The 14812-nt window shown below is 31.3% G+C and overlaps 1 protein-coding gene across 1 annotated transcript; it reads right to left on the bottom strand.

The window, feature by feature from the left end:
* Positions 1 to 7821: 7821 nt before the first annotated feature.
* On the bottom strand, positions 7822 to 9695 carry LOC120281090 (protein phosphatase 2C 51-like). The gene is made up of 4 exons (XM_039288019.1): positions 9414 to 9695; positions 8568 to 8673; positions 8075 to 8178; positions 7822 to 7845 (listed from the first exon to the last, which is right to left on the bottom strand). The coding sequence occupies exons 1-4, from the start codon at positions 9693 to 9695 to the stop codon at positions 7822 to 7824; spliced, it is 516 nt and encodes a 171-aa protein (XP_039143953.1).
* Between the last annotated feature and the right edge of the window lie 5117 nt (positions 9696 to 14812).

Genomic DNA, 14812 nt, shown 5'->3' with positions numbered 1-14812 from the left:
GCTCGACTGCATGGAAAGCCTCCCCGTCCGATAGCGCTCGATCCCTTCTTTTTTTCCAATCGCTGGTGACAACTTTGAGAAAGGCACTTGTTGGTAATTTATCTCTCCTATGAGTTCGATATAGAAATTTCAAATCCAACAAGAGCCTTTCTCAAAGACGTCAAGCGCATCATTATCAAGGTCATCTCCTTCTCTTCTGCAAGTCTCTTCTTCTTCTTCTTCTTCTTCTTCTTCTTCTTCTTCTTCTTCTTCTTCTTCTTCTTCAAAGACCTATATAAAAGCATTTTGATTTTAATGGGTGTAGAGGGAATAACTATGTGCCAAGTTAAAACCCACTTGCAGGTATAGTTGGTGTTCCTTACCTTCTCATTTTTTTTTAACGTTCCTTATAGCCTTAAGATTGAACCAGGAAAATAGTTTCCCATGTATGGTTGGCTTTCAAACTTATTCAAATTGTTTATATATGTTCAACTGGCTTGGGTTGAATAGTGTTGCCAATGTCTTTATTCTTTGGATTTTAATTAAATTGATTAATTTAGATAATAGGATATTTCAGATCTATAACTACTTGGCCTGAGGAAGATCTTTTGGGATCTCAAGAGTTTCTGGAAGCCCTAAATTTTTTTTTTGATATTTTTTTTCCTTCCTTTTGTTGTCTTTTTATTTGGTGATATTCTCCCAACTATAATCCATCCTTGGATTTCATTATCAAATTTCAAGAATTTTGTAATTTTTTTATGTACAATCTGCTCAGTTTATGAATAGTCTTATTTTGATTTCATTGAGTAAAACTATCTTTGCTGATTTTATTGATTGAAATCTTACAGAGGTTTTGGACTTGGTGTCTCTCATAAAATAATATTTGTTGTTTGGTCTGCAGTTATTAAGTCAATTCTATTGAAAGTGTGAATAAAACTACTGCAAAAATTAAAAGTGTAATCAATGAGGTAGGAATGTAATTTGTTGGGATTATAGGATGTTTATTGTCTCCTTTTTTTTTATTAATTGAGAGACATTGTAAATATTAGATGCCATGGTAACTTATTTTTAGAGTTCATGTTTACAAATTTCAATAGACTACCTGCCCTTTTTGTTTGGTATTCACTATGATGTTCAAACTATAGTTTTTTTAATCCAACAACTCAACAAGTATGGTATATTGTCTACTGATTACTGAAGGAGCAAACAATTGGCTACATATTAGCAATTGTAAGAGAATGGCTAAAGAAAGGTTTATGAGCCAATTTGTTACTGGATGGACTCAATTGGTGCTATTATAGCTCAAGAGAATTAATATGAAATGATATTTAGCATATAGATTGTGATATTTGATTAACATTATTTCAGTATAGCATAATTTGGGTTTCCTACTTGGTTAATGATTACCGATATTGTTGGATATGACGTTTTTTTGCATTTTTCCTAGAATGTTTCCATTGTACATGTTGAATAAGTTAAGTGCCATCTAATTTTCTTTATTTTATGCTTTGAGAGGCTATCACAAAACAACAAATACTTGGATCACTATGCACATTGCATAATTTATATCAAGGTCCTAAAAAATGATTAGTGTGTCTGTGATGGCTAGGTTTTCATATTTTCTTGGATCTCAACCTATATAAGTGGCATAATAAATGTCCAACATGGTTGGTCAAACTTTCCATATAAGACTATCTAATTAAGTTTGAATTGTAGATAAATCTGACTATTTTAATCAAAGTCTCTACCATGCTGCATTTTCCTCAGATCACATCAATTTGATTGGAAATTGGCATCGTAAAAACACATTAAGGCAGATAATGATCTTCTTCAACAAATCTGTCCATTTTCCTCAAAACTGTTGATTCATTTTCTGTGTATATGATAACTGTCAGATAAAGTCAGAATGCTTAAGAATAACATGCATTGTGTTAGATCTTAACTTAGTAATATTATGCCTATTCTAGCATGTTTCTTAGATCTAACATTTTAATATGATCATTCTAAGCACAAACACAATTTATTTTATTAGAGCAAACAAAATTTACAAATGTATCAAATATTTCACAACCATATTTCACAATTTCTTTTATGATGATTATTTTTTGCATATGTTGAAAGTGATTTTATCTCAAACATAGGTCATCAATGGCTAATGATAGTTTATATGACCTCATTTTCATCAATGCACCAGTGTTTGCAACTATCACAATTATCTTGGCCATAATGTCTAACTGGGGACGACGACAGGCACTACCTCCTGAGCCTCAATTGATTAGGAATATTCATCGAAGTGCACACATGACTCGTATATTAGATGGAGGAGTTCATAACTGCGTAGAATACTTACGCATGAACAAAGAGACTTTTTTTAGACTATGCACCTTATTAAGAGAATGTGGTTATTTGAGGGATACCATCCATATTGCGGTAAAGGAACAAGTGGCATTATTTTTCCACATAGTTGGTCATCATGCAAAAAATCGGTCAATGAATATTGATTTTATTAGATCTAGTGCAATAGTAAGCCGATATTTTAATGATGTGCTACAAGGCATTTGTGCTATTAGAGATTTATTTGTTAAACAACCAGGCACATCGATTCATCCAGATATAGAATGCAACCCAAATTACTATCCCTTTTTCAAGGTATTGCATTTTCAAACCTATTCTCATTTTTTCCTAAAATTATCATACAATAGTTGTAAGACAATATGATTGAAATGCAAGTTTACAGGATTGCGTTGGATTCATTGATGGAACCCATACTGATGCAAGGGTTAGTGCAAATTTAGTTGGTAAATTTCGAGGACGAAAGGGCATCACACAAAATGTGCTTGTTGCATGTGATTTTGACTTAATATTTACATATGTTCTCACCGGTTAGGAAGGTTCGGCGAATGACCACCTCGTCCTAAAAGATGCATTATCAAGACCACCGTCTTATGGTTTGCATATTCCCCCAGGTTTAATGATATAGCGAAATTATTTACTTACTGACATCATTATATAAAATTCTTTTAAAAAAATTGTTCAGAGCTTTGTCTATTTTTTATTAGGAAAATACTACCTTGTTGATGCTGGGTACACAACACATGGATTCATAAGCCCTTACAAGTAAGTCAAATATCATCTGAAAGAACACGCAACGATAGACCGCAAAATGTGAAAGAGTTATTTAATCTTCATCATTCCCAGTTCTGACCAAGAATAGAGAGAGCATTTGGGATTTTGAAGAATCAGTTTAGGATGTTAGACACAAAGTCATTCTACTCATTTACAATGCAAGTGAATGTTGTCCTTGCTTGTTGTGTGTTGCACAATTTTATAAAAGAAGTAGACCTTGATGACATATTACTACAAGCGGATGTCCCGATGAGGAGGAAGTTAAAACGCATGAAAGACCTATCACAAGGGGGGAATGACGGGATGCACAAGTGTGATGGAGATAACTTCGTGAGAAAATTACGGATGACATATGGCATGACTACGTTAGCTAATGTACATTTGGATGATTGACTTATGATAATATGTACATTGGGTTCATTATTTTATGGATATTTTATAAGTTGATGGTATATATGTGTTGATATTATTACTATATATGGATTTCATTACATGTGTTTGCTTACTCATTAACGTGTTGAATGTCTATATTCATTATTATTGTAGGATGAATAATAATGAGGGTACACAGGGTGAAAAGCAGAAAGGAACACCAAACAAAAGTTTCAAAAAAAATGGGTAATGTTTTGATACCATTACTTGCAGACATGGCAAGAAATTTGACAAATCCTTCAAATGTCAGGCATTTGTAGACGCATCGAATGTCATGAATAGTAGGTTCCCTACTGCTTGCATGGATGCCGATAATGTGGAGAATCACATGCACACTTTGAAACAAAAATATCAAGACATTAAAAAGCTTATGAACCTCAGTGAGGTTGGATGGAATGACATAGAAAAAGAAGTTAGTGCTAGAAGATGAGACCTATCGAACATATGTGGAGGTATGTTTGTTTTATTTATTTATTATGTTTGACATGATTATTAACACAATTATTTACCCCATTATCTTTCATTTTACACAGAGACAATCAAAAGACAAGGAGTATTTAAACAAGCCTATACATTTTTTTGAAGAGCTACATTTGGTAGCTGGGGATGACCACGCTACTGGTGATTATGCACGGACCATCTGCGACCAATTTGGTGGTGCGCCAATTGAGGATGAGAGTGTACCTCCACCTAATTCATCATTAGATGGTGAACCTATAGATACATGAAATCAAAGATATAAAGTACAAAGGTCTTCTACGAGTAGGACTATATCTAAGGCTACCCGTGTACAAGGACCAATGGTGAAAATGTTTCAAGAGAAAACATCGGAGAGAAGATAAGTCAGTTGGTGACATCAATAGATAGAAGCAGAAAGAGGACATGGAAAGAAAAACTCATCGATGTGTTGTGGGACATGGAGGGTTATAGTGATGATGACATGAAAATGGTATTTAATAGATTAATTGACAACAAACAAGAGCCCTAAAACTTCTACCTGAGGAAGCCATCTCTCCGGAAAAGATGGCTAGATAATTTCATTGCTTCTATGAGAAACTCTAGCGCTTGAGGAGGTCATCACACTAGGTATTTTTTTCATTTCTAATTATACTACACAAATTACTTTCTTTAAAATTTTTATACTTAATGAGTTATTTATGGTCTTTGTCATGAATGCATAGGTTGTTCTTTGGAGGCGTGGATGGCAAACCTTTTCTGTTGAAGGAAGTTTTATCTTGAATGAGACAATTGTTATTTTGTTATGTATTGAAAGAGTATTGTATGGGTTTTATGTTTGACGTTATGTATTGGAGTTGCGTAATGTTTTTTTCTATGAATTTTTTGTCATGCATTCATGAACTCAGATTTTGCTTTTTATGGTGATGTGTGTGAGAACAATATGGGAACATTAGTTGATTATTGCTTTTACATTGATTATGTAAAATTTCTAGATATTTTCTAAATTATCAGAAATGCATGATCAAAGAGAGATAATATTGTTAACAGGATAAAAAAAAAAATGAGTATGTGGTTTCAACGTCCTTTTAAGTTGACCATTTTTTAATTAATTTTAGTTATTGTTCATCATTTATTTGCTTACAAATGGTTGTTGTTTGGTTATTGAGATTAGTGTTTTCATGATGAACTTTAAATCATAGCCATTGGATTTAGGTTAAAGGAAGGAGAGATGCTTTCTTATTAAGTCAGAGCGATTGGTATTTTATAAAGTTAAGTCATTTGAATTTTGTTAGGGTATTTACTTATCAATCAATGTAAAATAGTGGTATTATTATGTTTTTATTATTCATTTTCAAAAAATTCCTTAGAACCACTAGTTTTATTTTTATTCTTCTTATTATATCTGAGAGATAATATTTTATGTTTTGACTTGAGTTGCAATTCAGGTAAATATATGTTTTTAATGTTTATAATATATATATATATGACTACCTCAAAAAATTCCTTAGAACCACCACTTTATTATTTTAATCTTGGCTATGATGATAGCAAGTTATTGATTGGAGTATTGAATTTTTAAGATGTAAACATAGAGTTTGAAATATATAAAAAATTTCTAATCTTGGTATATAATGTTAGCAAGGTTTTTTTTTATTTTAATCTTGGTACATAGAGTTTGAAATTAAATTAAAAGATGTATGCATCAAAAATTAAAATTTAAGATGCAAAAAACAAATAAACTTTTATTTAAACTAAAATATAGAGTTTTAATCATTTTTAATTATAATTTTATTGTAATTTTTTTATTTGTAAACACTTTCCTCACTTTCGTTGAAAAGAACATGTTATGAAAGTCATTGCAGAAGTGGCATCACTTACACCGAAATAAACACCGAAAGTGGGAAACTGAACAAGGTTTCCTCAAAAATACACAAAATAAATAGAGGAATCTACCTTGTTCTCATTTACTTTATACAATCAAAGGAGTCTTCCTTCACTTTGTTATCAAACCTCCTTCCTTCTTAGTCTCTATTTTTTTTATCTTAGCGTTTCCTTTCTTCAAATCATTTATCTTTTGATTTTCATCATCCTGTCCTTAGTTTTGTCCTTTTTATTTTGATTTGGAACTTTGAATGCTTAAATTATCTTTTGAATTTTTTTTGTCTTAGTTGGAGCCAATATCAGTTGAACCTTACGCAACAAAAATTCCTAACTATTTCAATAATTGTCAATTCTATATTAATTACTAGATGTTAGACTATGATAGTCAAGTTGCGTTGTCCTCTCCCACAAGCTACTAATACAAGAATATGAAATATCTTCTAAGATACAATTTAATTAAGTTAATCCACATGAACATATACTTTGTTGTTCCTTAAAAATAACCCAATTTTTAATATTTGCAACTTTGGCAAAATTTAGTTGCACTTACAAGTGAGATAGAAATTGAAATGATTTATGGCATGAGTTTTTAAAAGAAAGACCAGGGCCTTGTGCTAGATGATAAAATTTGTTGCATCTCTCGTTGAGAAGAAAGTTTTGAAGGAAAAAGCCATAGTTATCAAACCCGGACCGGCCCGGCGGTCGGACCGGTTGACCCGGTGACCCGGTGCTTCAACCGGTCCGGGTCTTTAATTAGACCCGGTTATGCAATCAACCCGTTCGACCCGCGATTGACCCGCTTTGACCCGGTGGTTGAGACCCGGTTGACCCAGTGATCGGACCGATTGACCCGTGGTCGAACCGGTTGACCCGTGGTCGAGACCAATTGACCCGGTTTGATTTGTAATTTCAATTTTGAACTTTTGGTTATATATTGGATTGAGTTTGGTTTGATACTTTGATGATAAATTTAAACTTTTTATTGTGAATTAGTATTGTTATGTATTGATATTATGTGAAGTTTGAGCTTTTTCCTCTTTTTCTACTACTTCCAAATCAAAGATTAGCAATTGTTTTTGTATTTTTTTCCATCAAATTATTTATTTGATAACTAATAATTCATGGATATTATTATGATATATCATTATATAATTAAAAACTAATTTATAATTTTAAAAATAATATTTTAAAATATTTTTATTAACCCGAGTATAACCCAAAATGACCCGACGGTTGAACCAATTGACCCGTGACCCAGAGCCTTGACCGGGTCAATGCCCGGGCCGGGTCTGATAACTATGGAAAAAGCAACAAGCATGGGTCGCATGGTCAAATATACATTAAGTGAAATTTAAAAAAAAAAAGTTGATGTTATATAAGTTACAATAAAGTTAGTGGATGAATTAAAAAAATTATAACATAAATTATTGAAAATATTTTAGAAAAAGCAATATTTAAATATTTATTGTTTCAATGATATCATTTTTTTTTAATTTTTAATATATAATTGAGAATTTAATTTATTTTGATATTCTTGTTATCAATGTTGACAATCCTATCTTAATTAATGGGTTCAAATTCAATTAAATATGTAAACAAATTGTTTGTAACCTTCAACACAATTGGGATTTTATGGTAGGTAACTTAACAAGTTATGTGTTCAACCATTAAGTCATTAAGCGACAAGTAACAAGAATCATGCTTTGATACCAAGTCCAAGTTTCAGATATGTACATCATCACAACATAGGACTGAAATGAATTAAAAAATATAGATCAATAGAAAACACTTTAGCATTCCTCACAAAAAAAATAAAAATAAAAAAACAAAAACAAAAATGCGTACATACAACCTTCCTAAACAAAAATAGAAAAACTAAAGTAAATATTGATAGACTTCAGTTTGCGACCACTTTATAAATAAACGGTAGTGATACAACAAAGACTAAACTACTTCAGCATTAGGAACCTAAACCATGGGAACATAAACCTAAACGGTCTTTAACAAACTACTACCTTAGCTAGTAAAGCATTAGTGCTTTTCAACAAAGGCTGTATTTCTAAGGTTAATAACTATTACACTGACATTGTCTTCACACTCCTTACTGTATGCGAGATCAACCAATAATTTAGCAACTTCGGTAGCACAAGCCAGTAGATGATAAGCTTGAAAATCTAGGTGTAAAGCAATTCTTTACATCATCACATGCTTCATCATTGCTGACATTGTTCCAAATTCCATCACTAGCTAAGATAAGGAACTCATCTCCTTTAGTTCGGTTGCTAACTCGAATTTCTGGCTCTGAAATCACAAATCATTTGAGGTAGCGATCTCTTGTAGAACCAATCAAATTATTTCAGATACAAAGATCAAACTGAAGCATCGAAAAGCTTGTGCACAACAATCCCTAGGTGCATATGCTAAGTATCCTTAGAACAATATGCCCATGATGCTTCAGTGCCTACTTAATTCTAAGAATTATTAGCATGAATGGAAATAAAATATGCACTGATCAAGAACAAATTTAAGTGCTAAAACATCATAACCAAATTGAGAAACTTCATTGAAATGAGAGAAAAACAAATTAAATAGCAATGACAGCCATGGTTAAAAACTAATTTTATATTTCTCAAAAAAATCAAAGTCATCCTTGATAGGAACTTTGTAATCACTTTGAAGGAAAAGCATACCTATGGACCTTGAAATGTTCAATATTCCTAACATGCGAGGATTAAATACAGAGAGAACCAAACCTCTAGTTGTTTCAATTCTAGCCTTCTCATCAGGCCTGTTAGGCTGTGCAAGAAATTGAAATTGAAATGAGATGTAACACTTCTTTCTCGTTTTTTTTCCCATAATGAAAAAAACCTTTTACAATACAGATGAACATATTAAATTTCAAATGCCAAAATGAAGTTGTTTCTATGTATAGCTGATGGATTAAAAATGATGCCATTGACATGAAACTAATAAACTATCATCACTTGAAAAGCAACAAGCAGGATATTCTAAACTAATTTCACATTGTCTTTATGATCTGCGGGTATACCATGACAACTATCGACAAATTTACGCTTCAAATGATTCTAAGACAAATCATTATGAATGTGAATTTATTTTGTCACTAGCAATTGCAATATTACGACAAGCATCAATGATGACAAAATTAAAGCTCCAACTAATAAAAATTTAAAATTACCTATGAGAATGCAAACTTCAATTTGTCATTACCAAACCATAAAATTGCTAACCTTCATAAAATACAATAATTTACAAAAAAGAAAAAAGAAAAAAAATTGCATTCATAAAACATTCGGCACAACCATCATGCAATGCCCATCACAACATGGTGTTCATCATTGCCTTAAGCTTTCCACACTGACATATTTTGAAGTTTATGTGTTTTAACTACTCAAAACATTACCTTCAACTCTGAATTAAACCATCAATCAAATTCAACAACATAGATCATCAAAACTCAAACTAAATCAGAATCCTTGCAAGTTAGAAATAGAAAGAAGAAATGGAAATTATACCTTCTGATCAACAGTAAGAGGGATGGTGACACCATCACGGGAGAGGACTGCGCGGTAGTCGCCACAGTTAGAGATGATGATTTGGTGACCACCGACGATCGCCATGACCATCGTCGAACCAACAAGCCTCAAAGCCGAATTAAAAATAGCCTCTTGGTCCACAATGGAAAAGCAAGGCTTGAGAGCCCCAGTCCAGTCTCTATCCCATTCGGAAGAAATCACCAACTCAACAAGAATAACATGCATCCTCTTTGCACAGATTAGACATACCATCTCCGCCATGCCCATTGAACATAGTGTAGAAATCCACATCACCAACGAAACAAGGAACAACCATCATCGCATCTTCCATTTTGAGTCTTCTGCCGATGCTCGACCGCATTCCATAGCGATCGCTGGAGTCGGAGTGAGAAGAGTTGTCATCATCAACATCGAGGCTGGAGTTCAGCGAAAGTGGTTGAGTGACTGCAATGTCGGCCGTTTGGTATGGGGGAAAGTAACAACTTTCCCTGGAAAGTTGAGGTTGTGAAAAGCTTTCATATGTTTGGTTGAAAAAAAGACCATGTAAAGTAATGGTCAAATTGTAATTACTTTCCCTTTAACCAATGAAAAGGATTCACAGGGGAGGGGGTGTGAAACGGATTATATCATGGGTGGGAAAGTAGAAGACATGTAAAATTTCAATTTCACCCTTTTCTAACATTAAAATTCTTCTCTTTTGTCCTGTCTTCTTTTTAAAAATCCTAACTTTAGCGAAGAACTTCTCCACCGTCTTTCTTTTCAAAACCGTAGCGCAAGCCAATCTCTGTAAGTCATATAATTTTTTGTAATTTTTTTAAGAGTCTTTTCTTATTGCCTTTGATATTGTTTTATTGATAATGGATTCTTATTGAAAACTCATTGAAAGAAACATGTACAACACCTTTTCTTTAGGTGAGATCTATTCACAAAAAGATTGCCAAAATTCATATAGGAAGCGTGCCTCTTGGATAAAGTTCGGGTAATCATATTTCTCATAATAGAAAAACAAGAATTAAATATCTACTTTTACCAGGTATATAAGCAATTTTCTTAATTTATTTATATATAAACCATTGATTAATGTGAAAATTAAAACATAGTTAAAATTAAAATAATTGATATTCATTGAAGGGTAAAATTGAGAATAAACATAACTTTACATGGAAAAATTATTCATAACAAACAAAGGAATGTATTTCAATTGCAATTTTCAAGGTTCATACCAAACACGTATTGTTACTTTACAGTGAAAGTAAATGCAGGGAAAATGAATGCAAGGAAATACTTTGGAGGGAAAGTGTTTTTATGCAAAGTACCAAACGGGCTCAAGGTTTGGAGAATTTTCATAAGCCCCCTCATTGTTTTCACTATTTTGAAAATAAAGATCTTGAGACTGTGGATTTTTGTTTGTTTCAAAATTAGAGAGGGTCTGGGATGGAATTTCATCATGAGAAGGATTTTGGGGGAAGAAGAAGAAGAAGAAGAGGTATCCATACGGACGATGACGTCACTAACTCGGTGGTGTGCAGGTCTCCGGTGAGGCTAATTGATTAAAATAATGTTTTTTTTAATTATTTAGTGAAATACGTATTTCCCTAATTATTTAGGGAAATGCATATTTTTTATTTTTATTTTTTAATATTTTTTTAAGTTAAAGGTCACACTTTTTTTTAATATTTAAATTTTTATTTTTTTAAAAACTAATTTAAAAAAACCAATGGCTCCATTAGTTTTTTAATATTAAACTTTTATTTGTTAAAAAACTACGGTCCCCATAGTTTTTTAAATTAAAAAAGAATTTTACATTCAAGCCCTTATAATTTTCATTAATTTTTCTTATAACTTATTTACTGGAGATTGTTGGGATAAATTATTGGTGGGATGTGGCACTTACCCCATTCTTAAGAGCCATTGGATGAAATTAATCTTAACCATCCATTTATTAGGTGGAGGCCTATATAAACCCTCCAAATTCTTTTTTCAAAACACACAAGCATTTCTGTAAGAAAAAAATTATCAATATAGAGAGAAGTTCTTCTTTAAACTTTTTATCATTGTAGTTTTTTTTATTTTCTTGCAAAGTTATTTTATTTTTTTTACATTAAATCTAGAAAAATTCATATTCTTGTCATACTAAACGAAGGAGACAACCTTAGTCGAGAGGAAGACCGACCAAGGGCCGCAGGGACTCTTGACGAAAGAACAAGCTTCCACTACGATTGCTAATTACTCAATCTTGATCAATGGACTCAGGTATGTTTATTTATCCGTGTGGACCAGTTAACTTTCATATGTAATTGTTTTAGTTCATTCAAAATATCAAGTAAGTTTGATTTAGTTGTGGGAGTACTTTTTACATGTTAAATTTTTTTAATATTTAATATTTTGTTACTATGAAAAAATATTTAAATTATTTATTTAAATTATTAGCAGTTGATTATAATTTAAAAAACTATCAGGATCCGCAATTTTTAAAAAGCAAAAGTTTAATATTAAAAAATCAATGGGGCCGTGGTTTTTTTAAAAAAAATAAAATTTAAATATTTTAAAAAGGGACTTTTAACTTAAAAAAAATATTTTAAAAAATAAAAAATACATATTTCTGTAAATAATTAAGGAAATACGTATTTTGGTAAATAATTTTAAAAAAACATTATTTAAATCAATTAGCCCTCCGGTGAAATGATTGGGTCCAAATTTTGTGTCTGTTTTATAGTAAGAGAGATGGGATTGCAGCCACTGGATTGGGATTAGATGAAATAGGTGAGTGACAAGTGGTTTTAAAGGGAAAAGGGCTCTATGTTTTTTTAAAATTTTTCTATTTTTAAATTTACTGTCTTATATTACTGTTTAAATAACTGTTATTGGTATTTAGAGTAATTAAATGACTAAATATATTAATTATATTATTTAATTATTATGTTTTCTATTTGATTAAAATTATTTACATAATAAAAATATAATTATAGACCAAGATGAGAATAACACGTGTTTAGGTAGAATGTGTTGATTAACTCTAATACCATATAAAATTAAAATAAGAAATCAATTCCATTGGGTGATAAAGCTACAAGAAAAGGAGGCAAGGAGAGAAAACCAAATAATATATAAAATAAATTTATTAAATTCAATGCTCCACATTTCTATGATAGCTGAATCTTTAATTTATTAATAACAATAATATTATTCCATATGCATAATATGTTACAAAATAAGGGTACACGTTATCTAGGGACACCACCAAGTCCCCCGCCCCCGTTCTCTCTCCCTCCTCCAACACCTTCCGTCCATCTCGTCATCCTTCTTTGTTACGTTTTATAATATGATATTTAGTAACAAAATAATGTTAATTTTTTATCAAATATGAATCTATTTAATATTTAAAAGAAGAATATACATCAATATTTTAGTTCAGTTAATAGTGAGATTTGAATTTTATTTCTTTCTATTACATCAACAAATACTCATGGAAAAATAAAAAAAATACAATGTGATATCTGTTGTATTAGCACACGATAAAAATAAAGGTCCACAAAACTTAATGATCAATAGATAATAATAATAAAAGCATTTCTTCCAAAAGCACAAATGAATATTTTATAAAAATCCTTATGTATTTTTAAAATAAACGGTATTTTAATAACATGAATTTTTTTTGCATTGGATGTGACTCTTCTTTCTTCCAAGTGAGAGATCAAAGATTTCCTCACCTCCTATAATAGTTGAAGTGAGTGATTTGTCTATTTTATAAAAAAAAAAACTCTGCATTAATACACTGGAAATAAAAAAAAAGGAGAAAAATAAAAACAGAAAAATAATATGAAGCTTAAGAAAATAAATTACAGTTGAATAGTTAGAAAAAGAAGATTATAGTAAAACTAATAATACTATAAAAAAATAATAAATCACAACTTAGAAAATTAGGCACAAGGGAAAAACTACTTTGCTATTGAGGAAGCTCACACATCTTATAAAATTTAATTAATAGATCATAGTCCATGAACCATTAGAGAATGGAATAGTGGGTGAAGAAATGAACAAGGATATATATATATATATATATAATAAATCCAAAAAAATACAATGCCCTTCCACAGATACAATAGTTGAACTGCCCAACGTATTAACTTTTGATTATTACTAAATGTAAAATATTATTTTACAATAAATATTATCAAATATGCAACAGGTGTCAAACGGGCCAACACGGCCTATCAAACCCAAGGAGTCAGCCCAGCATGGCTATGGCCCAATTAGTATTTAACTTTTATATAATGATAAAAAATAAAAAACTGAAAACCCCAAAATTCTAAAAAAAGAAATCAAAATAATAAACAAATAAAATGTGGAAGCATGTAAGAATATCTTAAAATAAAAATGCATATAAAAGGGTAAATCTAAAGCCATCACTTTCATATATACTGTTAGAGTAATTAATACTAATACCTATACATGTACATTGTACTTATACATATATACATACTAATGTATACACCATTCTTGTATTTATATGGGTTATTTTACTCTAATGAAATGCATTCATTCTCTTCTTTCAAAACAAAAATGCACGTAAAAGGGTAAATTTAAAGCCATCACTTTCATATATACTGTTAGAGTAATACTAATACCTATACATGTACATTGTACTTATACATATATACATACTAATGTGTACACCCTTCTTGTATTTATATGGGTTATTTTGCTCTAATGAAATGCATTCATTCTGTCCTTTCATTACAAGGCTCAAGTCCCAATATATATATATATATATATATTGTCTTTTCCTCTTATTTGTCTCCCATCCTTGTTATTCATTTTCACACTAACCATCATTATATTATATATATATATATATATATATAATTTAAAAAAACAAAACACCAAAGATTTGTTTTTCCCCTCACTTTATTCCAAAAAAAAAATGGCATCATCTTCTCCACATTTCCTAGTTCTAAAAGATATATATCAAGTTAGACGGTTCTAATTACAGAGAATGGTTTACTATCGTTCGCATTGTTTTACTCAGTATGAATCTGCTTAGCTATGTCGACGGTACCTCTCCCCAACTGTCTACCCCCGATGCATCATGGACATTTGCTGATCACCGTACCATGACCCTTATCTATCAGTTCTGTGAGATTGTTGTTCGTATGGAAATTGGGCATCTTCCGAGTGCTCATGCAATCTGGGAACACTTAGGTCGCATGTTTGAACATTCTAACTCTGCTCGTCCGTATGTCATTTTGCAGGACCTTACTCACATTCAGCAACGTGAGCATTCCGTTAGAGAGTATGTCAGTGACCTATGGCCCATGTGGCGTCAAATTGATTCTTTGGAGGAGTCTACTTGCTTGACATGCAAATGTTGCAAAACT

The sequence above is a fragment of the Dioscorea cayenensis genome, chromosome 17 (genome assembly GCF_009730915.1).
Source record: "Dioscorea cayenensis subsp. rotundata cultivar TDr96_F1 chromosome 17, TDr96_F1_v2_PseudoChromosome.rev07_lg8_w22 25.fasta, whole genome shotgun sequence".
NCBI classification, from domain to species: domain Eukaryota; kingdom Viridiplantae; phylum Streptophyta; class Magnoliopsida; order Dioscoreales; family Dioscoreaceae; genus Dioscorea; species Dioscorea cayenensis.
The sequence above is the reverse complement of the archived record's forward strand: the minus strand, read 5'-3'. Positions and strand labels throughout refer to the sequence as shown.